Genomic DNA, 23,479 nt, shown 5'->3' on the forward strand with positions numbered 1-23,479 from the left:
AAAAAGATACTCCTAGGTGCGTGGGTCCAAAATTTATTTGTTTATTTGCAGTTTCTTATATAGTGCAGCAGATTCCGTTGCGCTTTACAATAGTAGACAGTGATAAAACAAACTGGGTAACAGACAGACTTGGTGGTTAGAGGGCCCTGCTGCAAGCTTACAATCTAAGGAACTAATAATCTATCCCATTTCAACCTTTTTACCTTGCGGAACACTAAATAGGATTTTAAAATTGCCAAGGCACACCATGAGATCCCTACAAGGCAAAACACATTGGCCCCCACAGGAAAAAAAAACTAACCTATTGGCCCCCATATAAAAACACAATCACACTGGTCCCCACAGTTAATAAAAATAAAATACATTGGCCCTTTACATGAAAAGAAGAGACCAGTAAATAACAGTTGAACTGGTGGTGGCTGTAAACTGGTTTGGGCATCTCTAGATCTGGGGGCACACTTGAGAACAGCTCAAGGCACACTAGTGTGCCACGGCACAGTGGTTGAAAAACACTGATCTAGCCAATAAGTGCAGAGTGATTTGGGTGGAAACTCTGCAGATGGGCATATGGATTCAGTCATTTTGGTAATATTAAGGCCCCTACACACTAGAGCAGGCATGTCCAATCTATGGCCCTCCCAGCTGTTGAGAAACTACAAGTCCCATCATGCCTTGCCGCAGCAGTTTTGCTATTAGAGAATTCTAAAACTATGGTAAGGCATGCTGGGGTGTGTAGTTTCACAACAGTTTGGACATGCCTGCACTAGAGGATATGGTGAACAATATTGCTCAGAGAGGGGCTTCCTAATATCATCCAGTGTGTACAATTAATATCATTAACTATGCCAGCTCCCATGATTGACATCTTCTAAACATTCAAGTCAATTTGGTTATATAGCCAAAGGACCCGCATGTTTAGCGAGTCCTGGTGACGTCACTGAACGATATTGGCGGCTGATATCCTTCAGTGTGTACATGCAATATCGAGACCTGCGGTCAATATGGTTAATCATATCGATCAGGGCCACTGTCGTTTAGTAATTATGGGGCTTTAGACCATATACAACACAGTTGTCTTTTACATTATTGGGTGTAAGAATAGGAAGTGTGGCATCTTTTTGCAGCTGTGTTTTTCTGCAGAACTGTGAAACCTCTTGGGCAACAAATGGGAACTTTTGGTTTAGACACAGTAGATAAAGCAGTCGCTGAGAAGTCTGGTAATCAGCCAGCTTTGTGCTTGCTACTACCACGTTATCTGGTCCTTTGAGTGCCTGCATTCACATGGGTCTTGTATGGACATAAAGGTGGGGGGGGGGGAGCAACAGGCAAATGTTAAATCTTCTACTACATTGCAAATGAAATAGCAAAGACTGATATGATGGTACATGCATATTACTGCAGTGCACAAATATTGCATTGTTTCTTGCAATTCCATTATCATGCCCTGACACAGGGTTATGCTGATGGGCTGTCTGCTCTCTAACGGAAATACCCAACAAATAGTGTTCATGATGGCCTGTCATAGCAATATGGACAGACACAGCTCTTCACCATCCATTTCCTGCGGTTACAGTTCCGGGTGTAGCCCTACGCATTGCCAGTAACATCTACATCCTTGTCTAAAGCTGGCATACATCAGAACGACCAGCTTGCGATCCTGATCGTGTCACGGTTTCCTTTGAACTCCCCCACAGTCCTGGACTCACAATTTGGTGCATTTTTGACACACGATGTGCCAACGATGCATAGTACGATTCAGCTGCCGCGTACGTCTCACGATCGATCATATGCATCACAGTGTCCGGGAAAATGCCAGCCAAATGATGCGTGTCGTACCATCCATCGAACGACCGATTGCATGCGCCAAAACTCACTCAGTATATGCACTCAATCACGGCTGATCATATGTGCAGCACATATGATCTGAGGATCAACCTCCCGACCCGCGGGACTGCTCATTGTACCTTAACACCTCATGATTTGCATACAAAAGAAAAAACACACAATGCATCATACGACCCTCAAAATTGTGCGTTCGAGCCTGAAATCGTTCTGATGTATGGCTTGCTTAATCTGATACCCCTTTAACATCACACCTAATTACTGGGTTCATGCCGGTTCGACCCAGTAATTGGTGCGATGTAAAAGGGGTTAACGTTTCCCGCAAACCGGTAGCAACACGGCTATATGAACCGGTAAAAAAGAAGGGTTCTTACCGGTTCGTTGCTTTGCAGTGTGAACGGGTTAATCGAGTCGAGCAACCCGTTTCCAGTTCAAACCAATGGAGGAGGCAGTACTTGGAGCAGCGCCAGCTTTTAAGCACTGACTCCTCCCCCGCCCATGATCACAGACTGACGCTCTGCCCTGCCCCCGGATGACGTCAGCAAACCGGCAATATTGCTGGTTCGCCTAAGGGATGTGAGCAGACCAAAATGCAGGGTCGCACCGGGACTGAACCGTTTCAAAGTCCCGGTGCGACCCTGCATTTTGCAATGTGAAAGGGGTATTAGCTTGTTATTATTGTTATTCACATTTAGTGAGAGTGGTTGTGGTGGTATTATTGTTAATGTTATTATAATATATTGAGATTAATTTTGTAAAAAATTTTTAGTACTTTTTACTACTTGTTCTACTTGTAGGGGGACATCAAGTGAGTTAGAAGGGGACAAAGGGGATTAGACCTATGTTAAGTGGGTTTTCTATACCAGGCACAGTAATGTTGCAGGCCAGATTACAATGTAAAACAACAATAATGTGCAATAGAACAGTCACTAGGAACCTGAATATGAGGGAATTAAAAATAAAAGCAATGTAAGTAAGGAGGTATGTCATACACTATCCACAGCGAGTATCAGACAGACTACAGTCCCCCAGCGAGTTACTGACATTCTGTAGGTCCGTGACCCACTGCAGACTGACCGCTAACACGTCCATGTTACTCTCGGCAGGTGCGTCATGGCTATCCTGTTTTCCGTCGTTGCCAGAGGAACCACCATATTGGCAAAACATGCCTGGTGTGGAGGAAATTTCCTGGAGGTGACGGAGCAGATCCTAGCCAAAATCCCATCGGAAAACAACAAGCTGACGTACTCCCATGGCAGGTGAGATTTGTAGTGTCTTCTGTAATATATCGGGTAAACTATAAATACAATATTCGTTTTCTTTATTTTCCCAAATGTAATTCTAAAACATGTTTTCATGCTTCAATAAAGAAATTAGCGGACTATATAATTGTGCACACACATGCTGCTATTTGGATGTAGTAAAAAAGAAAGGTTATCCCAAATCTTAAAGACAACACTCTAACACAATGGTATAACTATTACCGAACAGCGCTCGTTGATTATTAAAAGTCCATATATTCTCAGAGATGGTGTAGTAAGTATTACTACCGGGAATTCTCAATATAGGGGATCCTGTGTAACAAAGATCATACCATCATCACACCTAAGTGGATCTTAAAGCTGGTGGTGGGTTGACGTTTTTGGACACCATTGCATCTAGAGCAGGAGGTATGACACTTGGGGTCTGTTTCTATGTACATTCAATAAATGCCATTGGGTATGAAACCTTTAGGCCCCTGCAGATTGGGCTCCCTGCGACTTTGGATTGGGCTCCCTGCGGCTTTGGATTGGGCTCCCTGCGGCTTTGGCTCCCTGTGGCTTGGGCTTCCGGATCAGTGGCGCCCTGTGAATCCCGGACCATTTTTGCCCAATCCGACAAACTCGACAGTCTGACTTCAATGTTCCGACTGTTGAGTGTCGGAAAATCCATGAATCAATGAAACGGCTGTGGATTGTCGGAAAAACGGGCGTGAATTGGACCATCTACAGCCGTTTCCGACAAAACCGATCCGACCGGTGAGGGTATTGATCTCACATTTGTATGTTTATACAGTTTGCTTTAGTAAATTTGGTACTTTGTATATAATACGACCATTAACACATTCTTAATACTAATGTATTTTCTGTGTTCTCCTTCCACAGTTATTTGTTCCATTATATCTGTCAGGACAGAATCATATACCTTTGCATTACTGATGATGTGAGTACTTTCTAAAAGCATAACCGTAAAACATTTCTTATATGGCTAAAGGCCCCCACACACTAGAACGATTTTTTGGCCGATTGTCCGATTTCCGACCAAACGTCTGATATTTCGGCCTTTCTTTACTGATAATCTGCAATATTCGTCCGAATATTGCCGGTTATCGGTAAAAAATCGGCCGATTATATCGGACGATCGGTCGGAAATCGGACAATCGGCCAAAAAATAGTTCTAGTGTGTGGGGGCCTTAAGTTTCTAGCAAATTGGTCAGGTGGCTGGTGGTTTTTATTGAATGTAAACATCCAAAGGTAGAAATGCTTATTATTCCTCCAGCGCTTTCTATGCCGACCGATTAGCTACTGTCTGCATGGCATAGATCTCTACTGTACACTAGATTACAAAATATAGTTTGCAAAGTTTTGATGTAGAAATCAAACACATGGGACCTTTAGTCACACAAATGGGCGATGTGTTCAAGATTTTGCAAGTTCTGCACCCCTTCAGTGGAATGAGTTCCTCTACTCCATTAGACTCTCCCTCACCTTGTAAAGCTTCAAACGGGCAATGAAAACTCACCTATTCATCAACGCTTACCCTTCCTCTGCATAACCTAGTCTTGAGGCTGCTACTCCAAGCCCCGGCCTCATTCCTTGACCATCTCTGCTTTTGCTTACTTCCTGCCGTCAGACCACCTCCCGTTTGCTTGCTCCACATGTTATCTGGCTGTAGCCCCTTCCCACTGTTTTCCTCAGAGCAGTGTCCTCCTCCCTCTTGTAGTCAAAACCCTCTTCTCACCTTTCACTTATACCTAATTTACACCAAAATCCCGGATCTGACCCGGTATTTGGAACGTGGTTCCAATCCGGGTTGGATCTGGGATTTTTCCCTGACTCGCAGTGTAAACGGGGGCGCGCTTGGTGGCAAGCACCGGGACCACCAACTGCCCCGCCCGGACTGCCTATCGCCACGCAAGGGGGCAAGCCAGCACCAAGGTAAGCTGCTGGGATGCCCCCAGCCTCTGTGCACTGCTAGCCCCCCCCCCCCCTTCTGCGAGGTAAATGGATGCCGCAAACAGGCATCCATTCACCTCCTCCCTGGCTCTGCTGCTGTCTGCACAGTACAGCAGACAACAGCGGAGACTGTGTGTGTGTGCCCCCCCACCCAACCTCCATACTGTCCGCAGGCTGCTGCAGTCCAGAGGTTGGGCTCTCCCATTGCTGTAAACGGGAGGTCCACTTTTACTGCCCCCGGGTCCTTCCTGTGTTCCACCCAGGGTAGGATTTGAGGGGAAATGGATCAGTGTTTTTTTTTTTTTCCAGCTACCCCTTTTTACACAGACGCTGACCCGGGTCCATAGGGGAATGATGTAATAGGGGCATTACAGTTCTCTCCTGCTACTGTATTGTGTATTGAATTGTGGTGCTCGTTGTTACCTGTGCACGATTTTGTTATTTATTTACTATAGTATAAAGTTTTGTCTCCCTGTACTGTTCTATTGTATGGCGCTGCGAATCACGTGTGGTGCCTTGTAAATAACATGTAATAATAACTGGGCATACATCAATGCTAAAAAGATACAGCGCCCTGCATCCCAAGATGCACAGAAGCAGTTGCAATTGAGGCACGTGGTCTCAGAAAGAAAGTATTGGATATACCTGACCAGTGACTAGAAGGTGGCTATACAGATGCACAGAGATGTATTAAGGGTGGGTTACAGTAGTGGTGCAGGTGTGTTAAATAAGTGCTTGTGGCCTCAGGCACATACATTAGGGGCCATACTCTGCTGGAGGTCCTTCACCTCTAAAGACACAGAGAGTGGGCATCACAGTGTTTGCACTTACACACGCACATTCATACACCAGGGCAAGGACTTGGCATAAGGTTGCAGACATGAATATGGCGATAAAATGGTGCAAGTTTCGATGGTGTGGCGGATGATTTGTCTTAAAACTCTTTAATCTGTATTTCATAGCCTATGGGCGCTGACAGTGTGCGTCTAAGTCTTGGCACATTCATACAGATGGAAGAAGAATCGGTCACTAGTGTGGCCTTAGAGTGCGCCTGGAAGGAGTTGTTAAGCTGAAGCAGCGGTTTCAGAATTGGGATGTCAGTCCCAAACAACATATAGCAAAAAAAAGGGAAGGGTGAAACCGCGCTTTAACTAAAATATGCAACAGGTGTAGGTAAAAATATACGAATATTAATTAATATAAAATAAATGAATATAGTATAAAATAGCGGGATTACATATCCCATAAAAACATGGATACCATATGCGTAATGCGTGAGATAATAGTCACCCACAATATGCTGCACAGTCCTGAGTCCGTTCCTAGAATGCCTCTGTAGTATTGTCCCGATTCACTTGGTTAGGAGAGTGGTGATCTCCACTCCAGGGAGCTCCTTGTTGTTTGTTAGGTGCTCTACCTGGGATTAGGTGGTGGGGACCAGGGAGCGCCAGATGTTGTTTAGTGCTCTACCTGGTATTGGATGTTATTACCCCAAATTGTAAGCTGATGGGATGAGTTTCCGAGGCTGGTCCAGCCTCGGAAACTCATCCCATCAGCTTACAATTTGGGGTAATAACATCCAATACCAGGTAGAGCACTAAACAACATCTGGCGCTCCCTGGTCCCCACCACCTAATCCCAGGTAGAGCACCTATCAAACAACAAGGAGCTCCCTGGAGTGGAGATCACCACTCTCCTAACCAAGTGAATCGGGACAATACTACAGAGGCATTCTAGGAACGGACTCAGGACTGTGCAGCATATTGTGGGTGACTATTATCTCACGCATTACGCATATGGTATCCATGTTTTTATGGGATATGTAATCCCGCTATTTTATACTATATTCATTTATTTTATATTAATAAATATTCGTATATTTTTACCTACACCTGTTGCATATTTTAGTTAAAGCGCGGTTTCACCCTTCCCTTTTTTTTGCTACATTCATACAGATGGCTGTGCACCAGGAAAGTGCAAGATGTCGCAAAACAGATCTGGTCGTGACTTGGAATCATGCCATTATTTGTCTAAATCCCCGGGCAGAATGAATACCGCTGCTATCATTCATATTTAAAAAAGCAAAAATGAAGATGTAGGCTTTTATGTCTGCTAGAAGTCACAGGGCAATATTAGGAGTATTGCTTCTCTGGAGGTTTTCAGTGGCCTCATTAATTGGGGACACACTGGGCTATGCCTGGCAGCGCTGATATAGTTCACTATATCGGCACTGCTGCGGGGGTATAGTGCGTACACACTGGCCCTTATTCTGGTTCACTCGCAAAGGCAAATTCCTTCTCAAATGGACAAAACCATGTGCACTGCAGGTGGGGCAGATGTAACGTGCAGAGAGAATTAGATTTGGGTGGGGTTTTACTTCAAAGTGAGATCTATATTGCAGTGTAAAAATAAAGCAGCCAGTATTTACCCTGCACAGAAATAAAATAACTCACCCAAATCTAATTCTCTCTGCACAAGTTACATCTGCCCCACCTGCAGTGCACATGGTTTTGTCCATTTGAGAAGGAATTTGCCTTTGCTAGTGAACCAGAATAAGGGCCACTGACCGATATCAGTCAGTGATGTCGCCGCCCCCTACGCTGTTCATGCAGTAATTGACTAGATAGTCAAGATTGCGCTGCATGTATAAATGACGGGGGGGGGGGGGGTTTCGTTAACGACATCGAGCGTACATACTGGCCAATTTGCAATATATAACCTTACTAGGTGATTCATCGCGCCCTACGGGCGCTCTTCACACCGGCGTAAGGGGCTACGCCCCTTAATTTGTGAACATTTGTATTGTGAGAAATATGGTTAGAATTGTATGAAAGATGCCCTGTATTGCAGCTTCTGGCAGTGGATGAGGGTCCAGCGTGGCAGCACAGGAGTACCGGACGGTGGCCCTGAGTCAGTGTCTCCTCCTACTGGGTGGGAGTTAGGGTGCATGAGAGCAGGAGGCTGGGATATGAGGCATGATAGGGGTATGTGGGCAACACAGCGTCAGCGATTACCCAGTGGTGGAAGTTACGGTTCAGGAGAGCAGGAAGCTGGGTAGTGATAGGGGTGTGTCGGCATACGGGGGACTAAAGAGGGTGGTGGACACTGTGCAGCTTCTGCCAGTGGGTGAGGGTCCAGCGTGGCAGCACAGAAATACAGGAGTCAGTGTCTCCTCCGACTGGGTGGGAGTTAGGGTGCATGAGAGCAGGAGGCTGGGCGGTAAAGCATGATAGGGAAATGTGGGCAACACAGGGTGAGCGGGTCTCCACTGGCGGAAGTTACGGGGCAGGAGAACAGGAGGCAGGGCAGTGTCCTCCCACATTGATGGCAAAAGTATTCAACATCGGCCATAAACCATCGATTATTTGAAAATCATTGATGGTCGATGGGCATCCCTAGAACTGGAGGAGGGTGGGGGACAGTATGCAGCTCCCGGCAGTGGGTGAGCGTCTCCTCCCACTGGGAGGGAGTGAGCGTGCATGAGAGCAGGAGGCTGTATAATAGTGGTATGTGGGCAAGACATTGATAAAAGTTGTGGCGCTGGTGCAGAGGGCAGTGGGGAAACCTGCAGTGCGGCAGCCAGGGCCGGATTTCCCACCTAGGGGCGGTACCTGCTTGTGGTGGTACAGGATCCCCCATTGTCACGGGGGTACGTGAAATGCGGGAGCGGGGGCCACGGTGGTCCGCTGGGGGGTGGAATTGCCGGAAGGGGGTCTGCAAATTGCGGGAGGGGGGGTGGTGTGTGGGGATCCGCGATTAGCGGGGGGGGGGGTCCGCAAATCGTGGGCGGGGGCGCGGGGGGGCTTGAATCGTGGGAAGGGGGGTCCGCAAATTGCGGGAGGGGGGTTGTCGGGGTTAGTGAATTGCGGGAGGGGGGGTTGCGGAGGTCCGTGAATTGCGGGAGGGGCGCGTGGGGTGCTGTGAGTCAAGGGGGGGTGGTGCGGGGGTCCGTGAATCACGGGAGGGGTCATGAATCGCAGGAGGGGGGGGTCGTGGGGGGGCTGCGAATCGCAGGAGGGGGGGTGTGGGGGGTTGCCGTGAATTGCATGAGGGGGGCGTGAATCAAGGGAGTGGTGCGGGGGTCCGTGAATCGCGGGAGGGGGGGTCGTGGGGGGGTTCCGAATCGCAGGAAGGGGGGTATGGGGGGTGCCGTGAATTGCGTGAGGGGGGCATGAATCGCGGGAGGTGGGGTCCCCGAATGTGTGAATTACGGGGCGGTCGCAAATCGCGAGAGGTGCCGAGGGGGCCCGCAAATCGCGGGAGGGGGGCGCTACGGGGGGTTTCGTGAATCGCGGGAGGGGGGGTCGCGAATCGCAGGAAGGGGGGTGTGGGGGGTGCCGTGAATTGCGTGAGGGGGGCATGAATCGCGGGAGGTGGGGTCCCCGAATGTGTGAATTAGGGGGCGGTCGCAAATCGCGAGAAGTGCCGAGGGGGCCCGCAAATCGCGGGAGGGGGGCGCTACAGGGGGTTCCGTGAATCGCGGGAGGGGGCGGCGCGAATTGTGGGAGGGGGGTCGCAAATCACAGTAGGGGGGGGGGGGGTGCCGTGAATCGCGGGAGGGGGGGGTCGTGGGGGGCCCTTTTAATGCCGGGAGGGGGGGTCGCAGGGGTCCCGCGAATCGCGGGAGGGGAGGATGCAGGGGGCTCGCGGGAGGGAGGGGTCGCGTGGGTCCCGCGTTTCGCGGGAGGGGGTGGTCGCGGAGGTCCAGCGAATCGCGGGAGGGGGTGGTCGGGTCTGGGACGGATAGTAGACAGCACTTACATCGACAGCCATTACATCGACAGCCATTACATCGACACCATTAGTTCGACAGCTCAATAGGTCGACATGGTTTTAGGTCGACATACCATTAGGTCGACATGTCATTATGTCGACAGCTCATTAGGTCGACAGCTCATTAGGTCGACATGTTTTTAGGTCGACACTGCCATTAGGTCGACAGAGTCTATGTCGACAGTCAAAGGTCGACATGGGATTTTTCACTGTTTTTTGGCCGAATGGACACAGTTTTGGCCGACATGGACACAGTTTGAAGTGTACCGCAGCCGCTCGCTATGCTTCGGGCACGGTGCCTCGCTGCGCTCGGCACACTATTTCTCTTTCAATGGTCCTGGTGACACAGCTTCACATTGGGATGTAGGAGGGTCCGCAGGAGCCAGGCACCTATCCTAAAGCTTTTGGAGGGTAGGCTCCTCCCCTACTGCATCCCAGATTCCTCAGTTCGTGTTAGGTGCCCACTGGAGTGGGTGCTATTCTAAAGGGCTGCCGGAGCAGCCGAAGGAGTAGAGCTAGTTAATGTTTTTATTATTTTATTAACTTTTACACTAGCTAGGTAGGCACAGTGTGAGGATTCTCATTAGTGAATCTTCACACTGCTAGCGCAGCAGGAGCTGACAGAAGCGCGTCCTGTCAGCTCACTGTGCACATGGGAGACGCTGTCTGGCCTCCCTGTGCAGCGCTTACAGCTTCTTTTAAGAAGCTGCCTGGGCTCCGGAGCGCTCTGAAACCGGCTTCACGCTAGGTGGGGATCATGGGGGACAGGCGCTCCGTGATGGCGGCGGCCATTTTATGCGGAGCTTACACACTGAGCTCCTGGTACGAGAGGACAGCAGTGTTGTTACAGGCATGTTCCGAGTGGTCCCCAGCTGAGGGGGAGATACTGGAACAAGGAGATCCTACAATGGGAGCGGCTGTCTGGGGGTAGTTGGCGCCAAAAGTCACAGACCCCGCAGCAGCAGGGACTTGATCCCTTCCCTCACTCTGTTTTGGCGCCATTCAGAACGCTTGCAGCGGAGCTGAGCTGGCTTACAGATCCTGACAGAGTGATTGGATTTCCTGGGCATCGCTTTCCCCATTCTGAAGACTACAGAAAGCTAAGTGAACTGAGTATATTGGTTCTGTATATAATGTTTGTACATTTAATGCTGGGACTGTGTTAATTGAGAACATCAGGTCTGAGCAACAGCCTGTGGTCTTGGGGGAGGGAGCCTCAAATGCATTGAGCGCTTGCAGTGGTTGTACACTGAGAATTGTCCCTGAGGGGGGCTTATGTATTTATATGCGCTGCTGTGAAACCCATGGGGAGTGAACTCCAGAGGGTAGTACATCGGAACTTGCATGGGCCAAGCCCTAGGCAGGTCTGAAAATGCTTTGGTGCATTACTGGACAGGCAGAGTGATGGCTGGTAATTTCTCTAGACCATTGCCATTCTCTCAGCAGTCCCCTAGCTCTGTGCCTCGGACCCAGACAGATCCTGATTTATTACTGGTCATGCAGGATACTGCTATGGGAATCAGCAGGTTTAAATTACTTGTTGCACAAGTTTTATGGTTATTCTGTGGGGACACCTAAAAGGTCTTATTCAGAGCCATTATTAGCTGCTGATGAGGTAGGAGACTACACAGAACCAAACCAGGGTGATATTTCTGAAGAGTCCTCAGCCTCAGGGGTAGAGGATTTTATTACTGCTGTTAAACAGGCATTAAATTTGTCTGTGAAGGATAAACTCCTGCAAAGGTTGTTTTTTATGAGACAGCGTAAAGATTCTGATATCTCCCTGCAAAGGGGCCTAAAAAACCCCTGATAAAAGGCTTCAGATACTTAAAAGATTTCTAAGCCTGTACCCCATGCCTGAGGCGCATGCTGACCTCTGGAAAAAAAGGTCCCAGTGGTAGATGCTTCTGTGACACGTGTATCAAGACCTCAGGTGGAGCCACTGTGCTACCAGTACAAGGGGGAGCAGCGTTTAAGGACCCCGCAGACTAAAAGCTGGAGGGTAACCTCAAAGCATTATTTTAAGGGGTGGGATACACCCTACGCCCTCTGATGATTTCAGCCTGGGTCTCTAAGGCCATGATCGTGTGGGCCAGAAATTTGTGCACTATTTTACACGTTGACCCTTGTGTGTTATTGCTTGCAGAGAAGCTTAAAAACGGCTGCAGAGCATGTATTGAAGTCTGAGAGGAAGCTCTCAAAATGGCTGCCAGAGTTTCCACAGTGTCTGTAAATGACAGGAGAGTCCTCTGGCTTAAGGCTTGGGAGGCAGATAATGTGTCTAAGAAAGCCTTAGAGACAATAGCTTTTAAAGGAAAGCTGTTATTTGCTTCTGAACTGGAAGAAGTTATTAAGCAGGCCACAGGTGGCAAAAGTAGTTTCCTGCCAGTCCCTGCAGCCAAGCAGACATCAAGGTTCCTGCTTTCAGGCCAGCCTTGCGGCCCTCCCTTAGAGGAGGTGCGTCTTTCTGAGGGCAGCCCTTCAGGGGAAAGGTCCTAAAGTCTAAATTTGGTTCCTTTCAAAAATAAGAAACCAAAACACAAAGAAGAGGACAAACCATCTGCATGACTGCCAAGGGTTTTGCCCGGCGGTGGTCTAGATGGGGGGACATCTGACACTGTTCAAAGACGCATGGGCATTGTTAGACCGGGATTCTTGGGTGTTAGAAATTACAACCCAGGGTTACAGAATTCCCTTCAAGGGTCTTCTTCCAAGAAGATTCATTCCCACGCCAATACCAAAAGGGGCTCGGCTCCGTACAGCTCCCTTGGGAGCGGCTCATTCTTTTTTAGAGAAGGGTGTGGTGATCCCGGTCCCCAGAGCGGAATGGAAAAAAGGCTTTTATTCCACTGTGTCGGGTGTCCAAACCAGACGGGTCTTTCAGACCGATTCTCAATTTAAAGTCGTTAATTATCCATTTGTGGGTAGACCATTTCAAAATGGAGTCTCTATGGTCAGGGCTGTGAAGCCTGGACCAGGGAGAATTTTTGGCGTTCATGGATGTCCAGGACGCGTACCTTCATGTTCCTGTTCACCCAGGACATCAGGCCCTATTGAGATAGGAGACCATACACTTGCAATTCCAGGCGTTGCACTTCGGCCTGGCCTCAGCGCCAAGGGTATTCACCAAGATAATGTCTGTAATGGCGGCTGTGCTTCGACTGAGGGGAAACACCGTTATCCCATATTTGGACGACCTGCTGTTCAGAGCGGAGTCAGCAGACATGTTGAAGAGTCACTTGGCAAAAGCCATTGGGTTTTTGGCAGGCTCACGGCTTGTTTTTAAACTTACAAAAGTCTCAGTTGGTGCCGTCACAGAGACTCCAATTCTTGGGGGTCATTCGGGTTACCCATCTACATCGGGTATTTTTACTGGAGGCAAAGGCCAGGGATCTGGTTGCCTTAGTCCAGGAAATTCTCAGCTCTCGGAGCACATCAGTATGGAGGTGCCTCAAGCTGCTGGGGAAGATGGTGGCGTCTTTCGAGACGCGGCAGTTTGCCAGGTTCCACTCTCGGGTGTTCCAGTGAGAATGTTTTGAAGGCTTGGTCAGGAATCACACAGACCATGAAATCTGAACAGATAGTGCTGTCTTCGGAAACTCGAGCCTCCCTGAAATAGTGGACAGACGTGGACTCCCTTCAGTGGGGTTGGTCACTGCAGTCCTGGAGCTGGCTGGTAGTCACTACCGACGCCAGTCTCAGGGGCTGGGGGGGCAGTAGTCTTGGACCTGCGTCTGCAGAGTTTGTGGACTCCATAGGAATCTGCCTTACCGATCAGTATCTTGAAACTGAGAGCTGTGTGGAAAGTGTTTTCTCTAGCGGGAGACAGGTTGCAGAGGCTCCCTTTAAGGATTCAGACTGACAACGCCACAGCTGTGGCTTATCTGAACCACCAGGGAGGCACACGCAGCAAGCTGGCTATGTGGGAGGTGTCCCGAATCTTCTTGTGGGCGGAACAGAATGTTCCAGCATTATCAGCAATATTTATACCAGGAATGGAGAATATAGAGGCCGACTTCCTGAGCAGGAAGGAGCTGATGGAAGGGAAATGGAGCCTGAACCCACAAGTATTCCACCAGATTACATGGAGGTGGGGAACCTTGGAGGGGGACCTGATGGCATCCAGATTCATCCATCAGGTACCCAGGTTTTATGCCAGGATGAGGGATCCACTGGCAGAAGCGGTGGATGCCATGTCTATCCCCTGGGAGGGGAATTCTCTTTATGTTTTTCCACCAGTTCCAATGCTGGCAAGAGTGTTGAAAAAGATACAGGCTCTGACAATTCCAGTAATTTTAGTGGCCCCAGATTGGCCAAGGAGGTCCTAGTACTCGAGGCTTCAGAAATTCTCTGTGGACTCATGGCGTCTACCTCTGAGGTCAGACCGTCTAAGACAAGGACCGTTTAACTATCTGGATTCAGCTTGATTAATTTTGATGGCCTGGCAGTTGAAACCGCCATTTTGAGGAATATAGGATTCTCAGAGGTGGTGGTTAACACGATGATTAAAGCCAGAGAGTCTTCTGAAAATTATTATAGGGTCTGGAAGACCTATATTCGATGGTGTGAAAGATAGAAATCACACACATCCCGATTTAAAGTGGCTAAAATTGTTGGAGTTTTTTACAGAATGGACTTTCCTCTGGGTTAAGCCTTCAGTAACTCAAAGTACATATCTCGGCCTTGTCAATTTCTTTCCGAAGAAGGGTTGCATTAATACTGGAAGTCAGATCTTCCTGCAGGGGGTTTTCTTTATTGAACCTTCCCTACAAGCAACCAGTAGCGCCAGGGGAATTATCTCTGGTTCTGGAGTACCTTAAAAGGGCGCCTTTTGAGCCGTTAAGGTTGGCTGACCTTAGTTTCCTTACAGGGAAGCTGGTATTTTGTTGGCGGTGGCGTCAGAAAAAAGAGTATTGGAGTTGGGAGCTTTGTTCTACAAGTCTCCCTCCCTTATATGTCATGATGATAGGGCTGTCTTTCGGACAGTACCCCAAGATTTTTACCAAAAGTAGTCTCTGCTTTTCATCTAAATCAGGAGATGGTTCTGCCTGTGTTTCAACCCCCAGAGGGTTCTAGGAAAAGGGACAAATTGAGGAATTTGGATGTTGGGCGCGTCTTGCGCGTTTAGGTGGACAGAGTTAAGAGTGTCAGAAAGACTGATACTTTACTGGTTTTGTATGACATACACAAAATTGGTTGGGCTGCTTCTAAGCAGACCATTGCTAGGTGGTTGCGCTCTGTTATTGCGTTTGCATATGCTAAAGTTGGTAGGCCTGTACCGGCCAGGATTAATGCGCATACCACCAGGTCGGTTACCACCTCTTGGGCGGTTCGACTTGGGGCAACAGCTGAGCAGGTTTGCAGGGCTGCCATTTGGTCATCTGTTCATACTTTTGCCAAATTCAATAGGTTCCATGAGTTCGCGTCGGTGGACGCATCATTCGGGCGAGCAGTGATGAGAACTGCAGACCTGAGCGTACCCACCCAAAAGGACCGGCTCTGGAACGTCCCAATGTGAAGCTGTGTCACCAGGACCATTGAAAGAGAAAAAGGGATTTTTGTAAGAACTTACCGTTCGAATCCCTTTCTCTGATATGGTCCTGGTGACACAGCGATCCCTCCCTTACGCTCAGTAAGTATGCCAGTGTTCATGATGTTTCATGTTATAATTGGTTGAAAAGTTAAATTTAAAATTGTGCATATGATATGTGCAGGCGTTGTACTGAGTTAATGTATTCCAGTGGCTTTGAAAGATTGAACTGAGGAATCTGGGATGCAGTAGGGGAGGAGCCTACCCTCCAAAAGCTTTAGGATAGGTGCCTGGCTCCTGCGGACCCTCCTACATCCCAATGTGAAGCTGTGTCACCAGGACCATATCAGAGAAAGGGATTCGAACGGTAAGTTCTTACAAAAATCCCTTTTTTATTCTCCCACCACGCCCTAGTGGATAGTAGGGCATGAAATACCGCATGTCGGCTCAATAAACAGTGAAAAAACCCATGTCGACCTTTTGACTGTCGACATAGAAACTGTCGACCTAATGGCAGTGTCGACCTAATGAGCTGTCGACCTAATGAGCTGTCGACCTAATGAGCTGTCGACCTAATGAGCTGTCGACATAATGACATGTCGACCTAATGGTATGTCGACCTATTGAGCTGTCGAACTAATGGTGTCGATGTAATGGCTGTCGATGTAAGTGCTGTCTAACAATAGTCCGGATACCGGGGTGGTCGCGGGGGTCCCGCGAATCGCGGGAGGGTGGTCGCGGGGGTCCCGCGAATCGCGGGAGGGGGGGTTCACGGGGGTCCGGCGAATCACGGGAGGGGGGGTCGCGGGGGTCCCGAGACTCGCGGGAGGGTGGAATGCGGGGGTCCCGCGATTCGCCGGGGGGGGGGGGGGGCGGGGGTCCCGCGATTCGCCGGGGGGGGGGGGGGCGGGGGTCCCGCGATTCGCGGGAGGGGGGGTCGCGGGGGGTCCCGCGAATCGCGGGAGGGGGGTCGCGGGGGTCCTGGCAGAGGGTAGGGATGTGCAGGAGTAATGGTGGATGGTGGCTGTGGAGTAATGGTGGATGGTGGGCGTGTACTGTAGCCCTGGCTGGGCGGGGGGAGGTGATGTCAAGGGGGTGGAACGTCAGACACATGAAAGTGAAACTGTTCTACACAGGAACGTTCTCCACAGGGGTTGAGTGACAGATCTGGCTAAATATATAAGAGATTGATATCATCCATATCCTAAATGCTTTTAGCACTGAGTTTATCAATCTACATGAAATTTACAGGACTTTATATTAGTAATAAATGTTTAAGTTCCCACTTTTCTGCTGTAAGCTCCTGCGTGCTGGGACATCTTGGCGTGCAGAAATGCACCGAGTGGATTGGTTCTTTTATACGTAGGTCAGTGATGTCACAGTACCTGAGCTTACTGTAACTGCATTCCCAGCTTCTTTATCTCTACCCAATTAGTGCAATCACCTTAGAGGTGGCAGCAGCTTCAGAGGTCTCTAATGGAGTGTGTGGTAACACTGTAGAACAGAGCTGTGGTATACTGTATAGGTAAATGTGAACAAATATACTTGACCTTCCTAACTCAATTTTGGAGATTTCACTGGTGCTTTTGTCAGCCAGATGTGATGTGGTGCATTCTCTAGCTCAGATAAGCACTTCCTGCCCAGGTCAAACTGTACATAGGAGATAAGTTGCTTGAAGCTCATGTGAGGAGATTAAACCGCAGTGCTGCACAATACACAGTGATGTGTGTGTGTGTGTGTGTGTGTGTGTGTGTGTGTGTAGCTCAGCACAAGAGCTTATTAGTTATCAGGTGAATCTTCTTATTGGTGACCGCTGCCTGTGTAGCCTCACACTTCCATCCTAATGTGAGTGACGTCATTTGCTCGCATGGGGTCACCCAACATCCTGTGCAAACGCCTCAGCAAGTCGCCCGCACAGCAGCACTGCACATGCAAATATGAGCAGAGTGTAAACATCGGTCCCTGGTGCGAACACGCTGGGGACAGAACAGATTACAATCAGGCCCTATAGCTACAAAGTATACCGTCAATGCGCATATCCACTTTCAGATTATTTGGTTTCACTGTTTCTAAGAGGTAAATTTACTAAGATTGGATTTTTAGTCAAGATGGGAAGTTGCCCATGGCAACCAATCAGATTCTACTTTTTTATTTAGCACCTTCTAGAACAGTGGTTCTCAACCTAGTTCCTCAGGACCCCCCACACTGCACGTTTTCCAGGTCGCCCGGCAGGTGCACTCATTACTCAAGGACACATTTTAAAAGATCACAGGTGGAGCTAATTATTTCACCTGTGATTCTGTGTGGAGAAAACATGCACTGTTGGGGGGTCCTGAGGACCAAGGTTGAGAACCACTGCTCTAGAAGATAATACATAGAATCTCAATGGTTACTATGGTCAACATCCCAACTTCAACAGAACTCCCCCATTTTAGTAAATTGACCCCTTCCTTCCGCAACACTTACTGCACGTGTTGGACGAGTCCCCATTGTCTGTAAACGTCTACATAACGCATACTCTTACTGAAGCTGTTGCTGAAGTGTATGGCATAAACATTGTGTTCTCATAGTCTGCCCATTCACGTGGGGTGTCTGTTATTCTAGGAGTTTGAACGTTCCAGAGCTTTTAATTTCTTGAATGAAGTCAAGAAGAGGTTCCAGACCACGTATGGATCCAGGGCACAGACGGCGCTCCCCTACGCCATGAACAGCGAGTTCTCGAGTGTCCTTGCAGCGCAGCTGGTAAGATATGAACACTTGAGCATGGAACGCTCAGGGGCTTCTTTCTAGAGTTCCGATCATTTATATAGCCATTTTATTATCTTATATGACACATATTTGTAGTATAGTGCTATATATGTAACTAGAATATAACCTCTTTATATGGAAGTTAGTTTGTAGTTGTACGTAGAACATACTCTAGAGCAGGCGTAGGCAACCTGTGGCTCTCCAGCTGTTGTGAAACTACAAGTCTCAGCAGGAGTGACACAGTTTTAGCACTCCCTAATAGCAAAACTGTGGAAAGGCATGCTGGGACTTGTAGTTTCACAACAGCTGGAGAGCCACATGTTGCCTATGCCTATTCTAGGCTTCGCTTGTTTCTCTTGGCACATATCTCCCTGTGAGGGTGTATAACAGCAGCCAGTAGTCATATGAGCACTCAGCAGTCACATGCTGTATAAGCCGGTCATACGGACACATGTGACCACTGCATTCCGCATACACATCTCATGACCGCACCCAGGGTCATTTCTCACAACCTTTTCTCATTCATACTTAGATTTCTGGAATTTGGGATCGTTAAGGTGCTGCACTGACTTCTCCGCGTGGCTTGTAATCTATATATATTTTTTAAATGCTTTGAGAGGTTAATATTGCTACATATAATTACAGTGTGGTGTGTACTGCATGTAATGGCACACTAATGCTGGGTACACACACAATGATTTTTCATCAATTCTTTCAATTTCCATACAATCTGTGTGTGCCCTACATAAGTTTGCTGGGCAGGCCCAGTTTGCCAAAATTTATAGACCAGAATCACCGTTTGGGGCATATGAAAATAGTCTTACTGTAAATTGTAGAAAAACCGCAGTTGCCCATAGCAACTAAATAGCATGCTACAATCACTTCCCAAACAGATGTACTAAAATGCCGTTATGGATATATTCAGATGAATCCTGTGCATCCTTATGGAGTGCAAGGGAAAATGTACGGCCTGTGTGGCCATTTTTCTGTAGACCTTTTCTCTAGCACTTTGGGACTATTGCTGTTAAGTGAATTACTGGGTACTTGTTTCCTAGCACGGCGCCCATCGAATACCATGCCATAAGGGATGCAATGCGATATTCGGGAAAATGACCTGGAATGTACAGTTAAATATCGCCAGCAAATGCGATTTTTAATTGTACAACCCTGATGGGTGTTTACAATGTTAAATGCACCCCCATTGTCCACGCCACCCCCACTATCAATGCCAACCCGAAGCGTGGCGAGGGGCGGCGGTAAGCGTCCTCCGACCTTTTCATACCCCCACTATCTACATCGGCGTGGAGTTGATTTTACATAGTGTGGCGAGCCACCGAGCCCGAAGCATGGCGAGCGGACATTGAATACATGATAAGTAATCCGCGTTCCCTCACGGGGCTCGCTGTGCTCGCCACACTTCGGGCTAGGTGGCTCGCTGCGCTCACCACACTATCTAAAGTCAACTCCACGCTGCCGTGGATAGTGGGGGTATGAAAAGGTCGGAGGACGCGTACTGCCACCCCTCGTGGGCTCGCTGCGCTTGCCACGCTTCGGGTTGGCGTTGATAGTGGGGGTGGCGTTGCCAATGGGGTTGCATTTAACATTGTAAGTACCCATCAGGGTGTTTGTACAATTAAAAATCGGGGGTGCCGTGCTAGGAAACAAGTACCAATTACTCCACTAGATTCTCATTAGTTGCCATCATTGCCATTTGTTTTTTTCTACACCAAAATGTTCAATCACAGGAAATGTCTGTATACATACAGGTGCTTTACATTGAGACCAGATATAGAATGAGAATAGACTTATTTTTGATTGATGAAGCTGCTCTAGAACAGCAAAGTTTAGAGCATACATAAAAAGCTGTCTGCATGTCTGCTGGATTGATTGTTTATAAATGTATTTTTCTGGGTTTTTTTTATCTTTCATTAGAAACACCACTCGGAGAGCAAGAGTGTGGACCGTGTTGTGGAGACGCAGGCCCAGGTGGATGAATTGAAAGGAATTATGGTCCGGAACATAGGTACAGCTCTCGGAGAGGGAAACCAATTTATACGTTATAACAGAGGAGGATAGTAGGACTACACATGCACAAGCCTATCTAGCGATAAAATCCTGCTAATTTTTTATTGCTGGGTTCTCGCAAGTTGATTGACAGGAAGCCAGCATTTATGGGTGGTAACTGGCCGTTTTCTGGGAGTGTCGAGGAAAACGCAGGTGCCCAGGCATTTGGAGGGAGGGTGTGTGTGATGTCAGCTATGGCCCCGATCATCTTGTTTCTATTGTAGCCGCGAGTAAGTCCTGGGCTATGCACAGACTGCACACACTGGGGAAATCATTAGATGTGAGAGAAGCCGTGCTAAACAATTCTTAGGCCTGCACAGGGCGGGATTTCTCTCTGGCGGAGGAATGGGATCATTGTACAGACAAGCATTAGGTCGTCATGACTGAAGGTCGTCACAGAATTAGGTCGACATGAGGTTTTTTTGACCCAAATGTCACCGTCGACATGGTCACCGAATCGTAGCACCCGCTCGCTGCTTTCGCCATGCTTCGGCCGCGGTGCCTTGCTACACACTGCACACTATTTTATTCTCCCATGTCGACCTAACCCCATGTTGACCTTCATGCATGTCGACATAATGGTTGGTGACCCAGTGACCGTATCCCCTGGCGGCGGGGTGGCGTATATCTGACTGCAGGGCTCTACAAATTAGGTTCCCGGGAATGTATTTCTATAATGTGGCTGGGGTAATGGGGGCTAGAAACAAAATATAGTCATTGCTCCTGTTTGATGGTGATGTCGTACAACGTAACGTGATCAGTGTGTCTCATGTGTGCAGATGAAACCTCTGACCCTAGACCAGTGATGACTAACCTTGACACTCCAGATGTTATTGAACTACACATCCAAGCATGCCCTGCGTCAGTTTTACTTTTTGGCCATGCAAAAACTGATGCAGGGCATGCTGGGATGTGTAATTCAACAAAAGCTGGAGTGTGAAGGTTAGCCATCACTGCCCTAGAGGGCTATTGCATTGGGATTCCGGAGTGTGATTAAATTCAAAAGGATAATAAGGTTTTGCTAAAATGCCCACGCAACATCACCCGCAACATCACCACTGCAGTCTCTAGATGGCACGTATTACTGGAGTGGAGTGCCAGTGTGATAGGAAGTCTTAGCCATGGTTCTACAAATAATCTAGGCCTACTATTGAATATGATCTGAGCATTGTGGGTGATTACCTCTACAGTGATGCGTCTTCTTACATCTTGTCTCAATACGCCACGCAGCACAAGATGCCTGGCGCGAGTGAGCTGACCAGTCTTTTCTTGTCGCAAATGCACCAATAATGCCTCATGAAGTGGCTCGGACGCTTGAGACGACTGCTGATTAGTTTTATATGCGAAAGTTTTCTATATCTGGGTGTGACCAAGTCTGTATATGAAGCCCGACAGAACTTGGTATGAAAAACATCGGTAGCCGCGGTTAGGGAGAACTTCGTATGCAGAATCAGAGAGTCGCATACAGATACACAAGTGTCGCATATCAAAGGAATCTGCACAGACAAAAAGATGCTGGATGCGAGCACAGTCTCACAGGACCTGGTGTGCCAAGAGGAGCTGTTTGGTCAAATACAGCAAGCGGAATGAGGACACCTCTGTACCAGTGTTAGGACACTAGATACCATTGAACCACTATACTGCCAGGGTACAACGTTTATCCGTCAGAACACGAGAAGGTTTTTGCATAGCAAACGAGAATCGCTTATAACGAAGTTACATTTTCTTTTTTGTATTATAGATCTGGTTGCCCAAAGAGGAGAACGATTAGAATTATTAATCGATAAGACCGAAAACCTTGTTGATTCTGTAAGTATGTCTGCTAATCTTAGATATTGATTGGAGGGGGAAATGGGGGAAATTGGGGAATTTTGCCTATGCAAAAGGTACACTGATTATTTCAACTATTATATATGAACTATTCTATAGGAAGTATTTTATGGAATTCCACAATATGAGAGGTATGATACAGTCGTATCTATTCCTCTAAGGCAGGGCTGGGCAATTGCGGCCCTCCAGATGTTGAGGAACTACACCTCCCAGCATGCCTTGCATCAGTTTCAGCATGGCCACATAGCAAAACTAATGCAAAGCATCCTGGGATGTTTAGTTCCTCAACATCTGGAGAGCCGCAATTGCCCAGCCCTGCTCTAAGTGGAGGTGCTCCCTAGAGAGTGATATAGTATAAACAAAGGAGAAAGAGAAAAAAAGAACGATCTCTGTTTTTGGGGCACAACTTGATCGACCAATCAAGTTGTGCCCCAAAAAAGAGAGTTTTTTATTTTTCTCCTTTGTTTAATCGTGGATATTCACAGTGCATTGTATAGTGTTCTTCCTTCTTTTTATACCTTTTTTGGTACTCTTTACCTAGATGGGCGCCCGTCGCGGTCATCGCGGGTACATTTATGTCTGCCCGCGACGCGACCGACGCGATGCCCGCGATTTCCCATTGAAACCCATGTTAAACATGGAAATCGTGTCGGTCGCGTCGCGGCCGGCCATAAATGTACCCGCGATGCCCGCGACGCGATGCTCCCGATTTACCATAGGAATCAATGTTAAAAGGCGCGATGGACCCGATTTTACTGTTAAATGGCTCAATGGACCCGATTTGGCCATAGGAATCAATGTTAAATGGGCCACAGAGCCCATTAACCCTTAAATGTCCCCCCCAATTTTTAACGCCACCCCACCATCCACGCCAACCCGAAGCGTGGCGAGCGGCGGCGGTACGCGTCCTCCGACCTTTTCATGCCCTACTATCCACTAGGGCGTGGAGTGAGAATATAATAGTGTGGCGAGCCACCGAGCCCGAAGCGCGGCGAGCGCAGCGAGCCCCGCGAGGGGACGCGGATACCTTCACAGTTATACGCGTCCCCTCGCGGGCTTCACAGGTGTCCGTGGCGACGCCGACACCTGTGAAGCCCGCGAGGGGACGCGTCTACCTGTGAAGGTATCCGCGTCCCCTCGCGGGGCTCGCTGCGCTCGCCACGCTTCGGGCTCGGTGGCTCGCTGCGCTCGCCACACTATTATATTCTCACTCCATGCCCTAGTGGAAAGTAGGGCATGAAAAGGTCGGAGGACGTGTACCGCCGCCCCTCGCGGGCTCGCTGCGCTCGCCACGCTTCGGGTTGGCGTGGATCGTGGGGTGGCGTTAAAAATTGGGGGGGACATTTAAGGGTCAATTGTGCCTATTTGGGCTCTGTGGCCCATTTAACATTGATTCCTATGGCCAAATCGGGTCCATTGAGGCATTTAACAGTAAAATCGCGGTCAATCAGCCTTTTTAACATTGTTCCCTATGGGA

The 23,479-nt window shown here is 48.4% G+C and overlaps 1 protein-coding gene across 1 annotated transcript in view; it reads left to right on the plus strand.

The window, feature by feature from the left end:
- The window catches only part of VAMP7 (vesicle associated membrane protein 7), a 64,613-nt gene that overhangs the window by 34,672 nt on the left and 6,462 nt on the right, over window positions 1–23,479 (plus strand). Inside the window, exons 3-7 of the mRNA XM_083159574.1 lie at window positions 2,949–3,101; window positions 3,987–4,044; window positions 17,965–18,102; window positions 20,041–20,131; window positions 21,914–21,981. Of these exons, the coding sequence (XP_083015700.1) occupies window positions 2,956–3,101; window positions 3,987–4,044; window positions 17,965–18,102; window positions 20,041–20,131; window positions 21,914–21,981 (501 nt within the window). The 5' untranslated portion in view covers window positions 2,949–2,955. The remainder of the gene's footprint in view (window positions 1–2,948; window positions 3,102–3,986; window positions 4,045–17,964; window positions 18,103–20,040; window positions 20,132–21,913; window positions 21,982–23,479) is intronic.

This window comes from Crinia signifera, chromosome 9 (genome assembly GCF_055691185.1).
Source record: "Crinia signifera chromosome 9, ASM5569118v1, whole genome shotgun sequence".
In the NCBI taxonomy this organism is placed as follows: domain Eukaryota; kingdom Metazoa; phylum Chordata; class Amphibia; order Anura; family Myobatrachidae; genus Crinia; species Crinia signifera.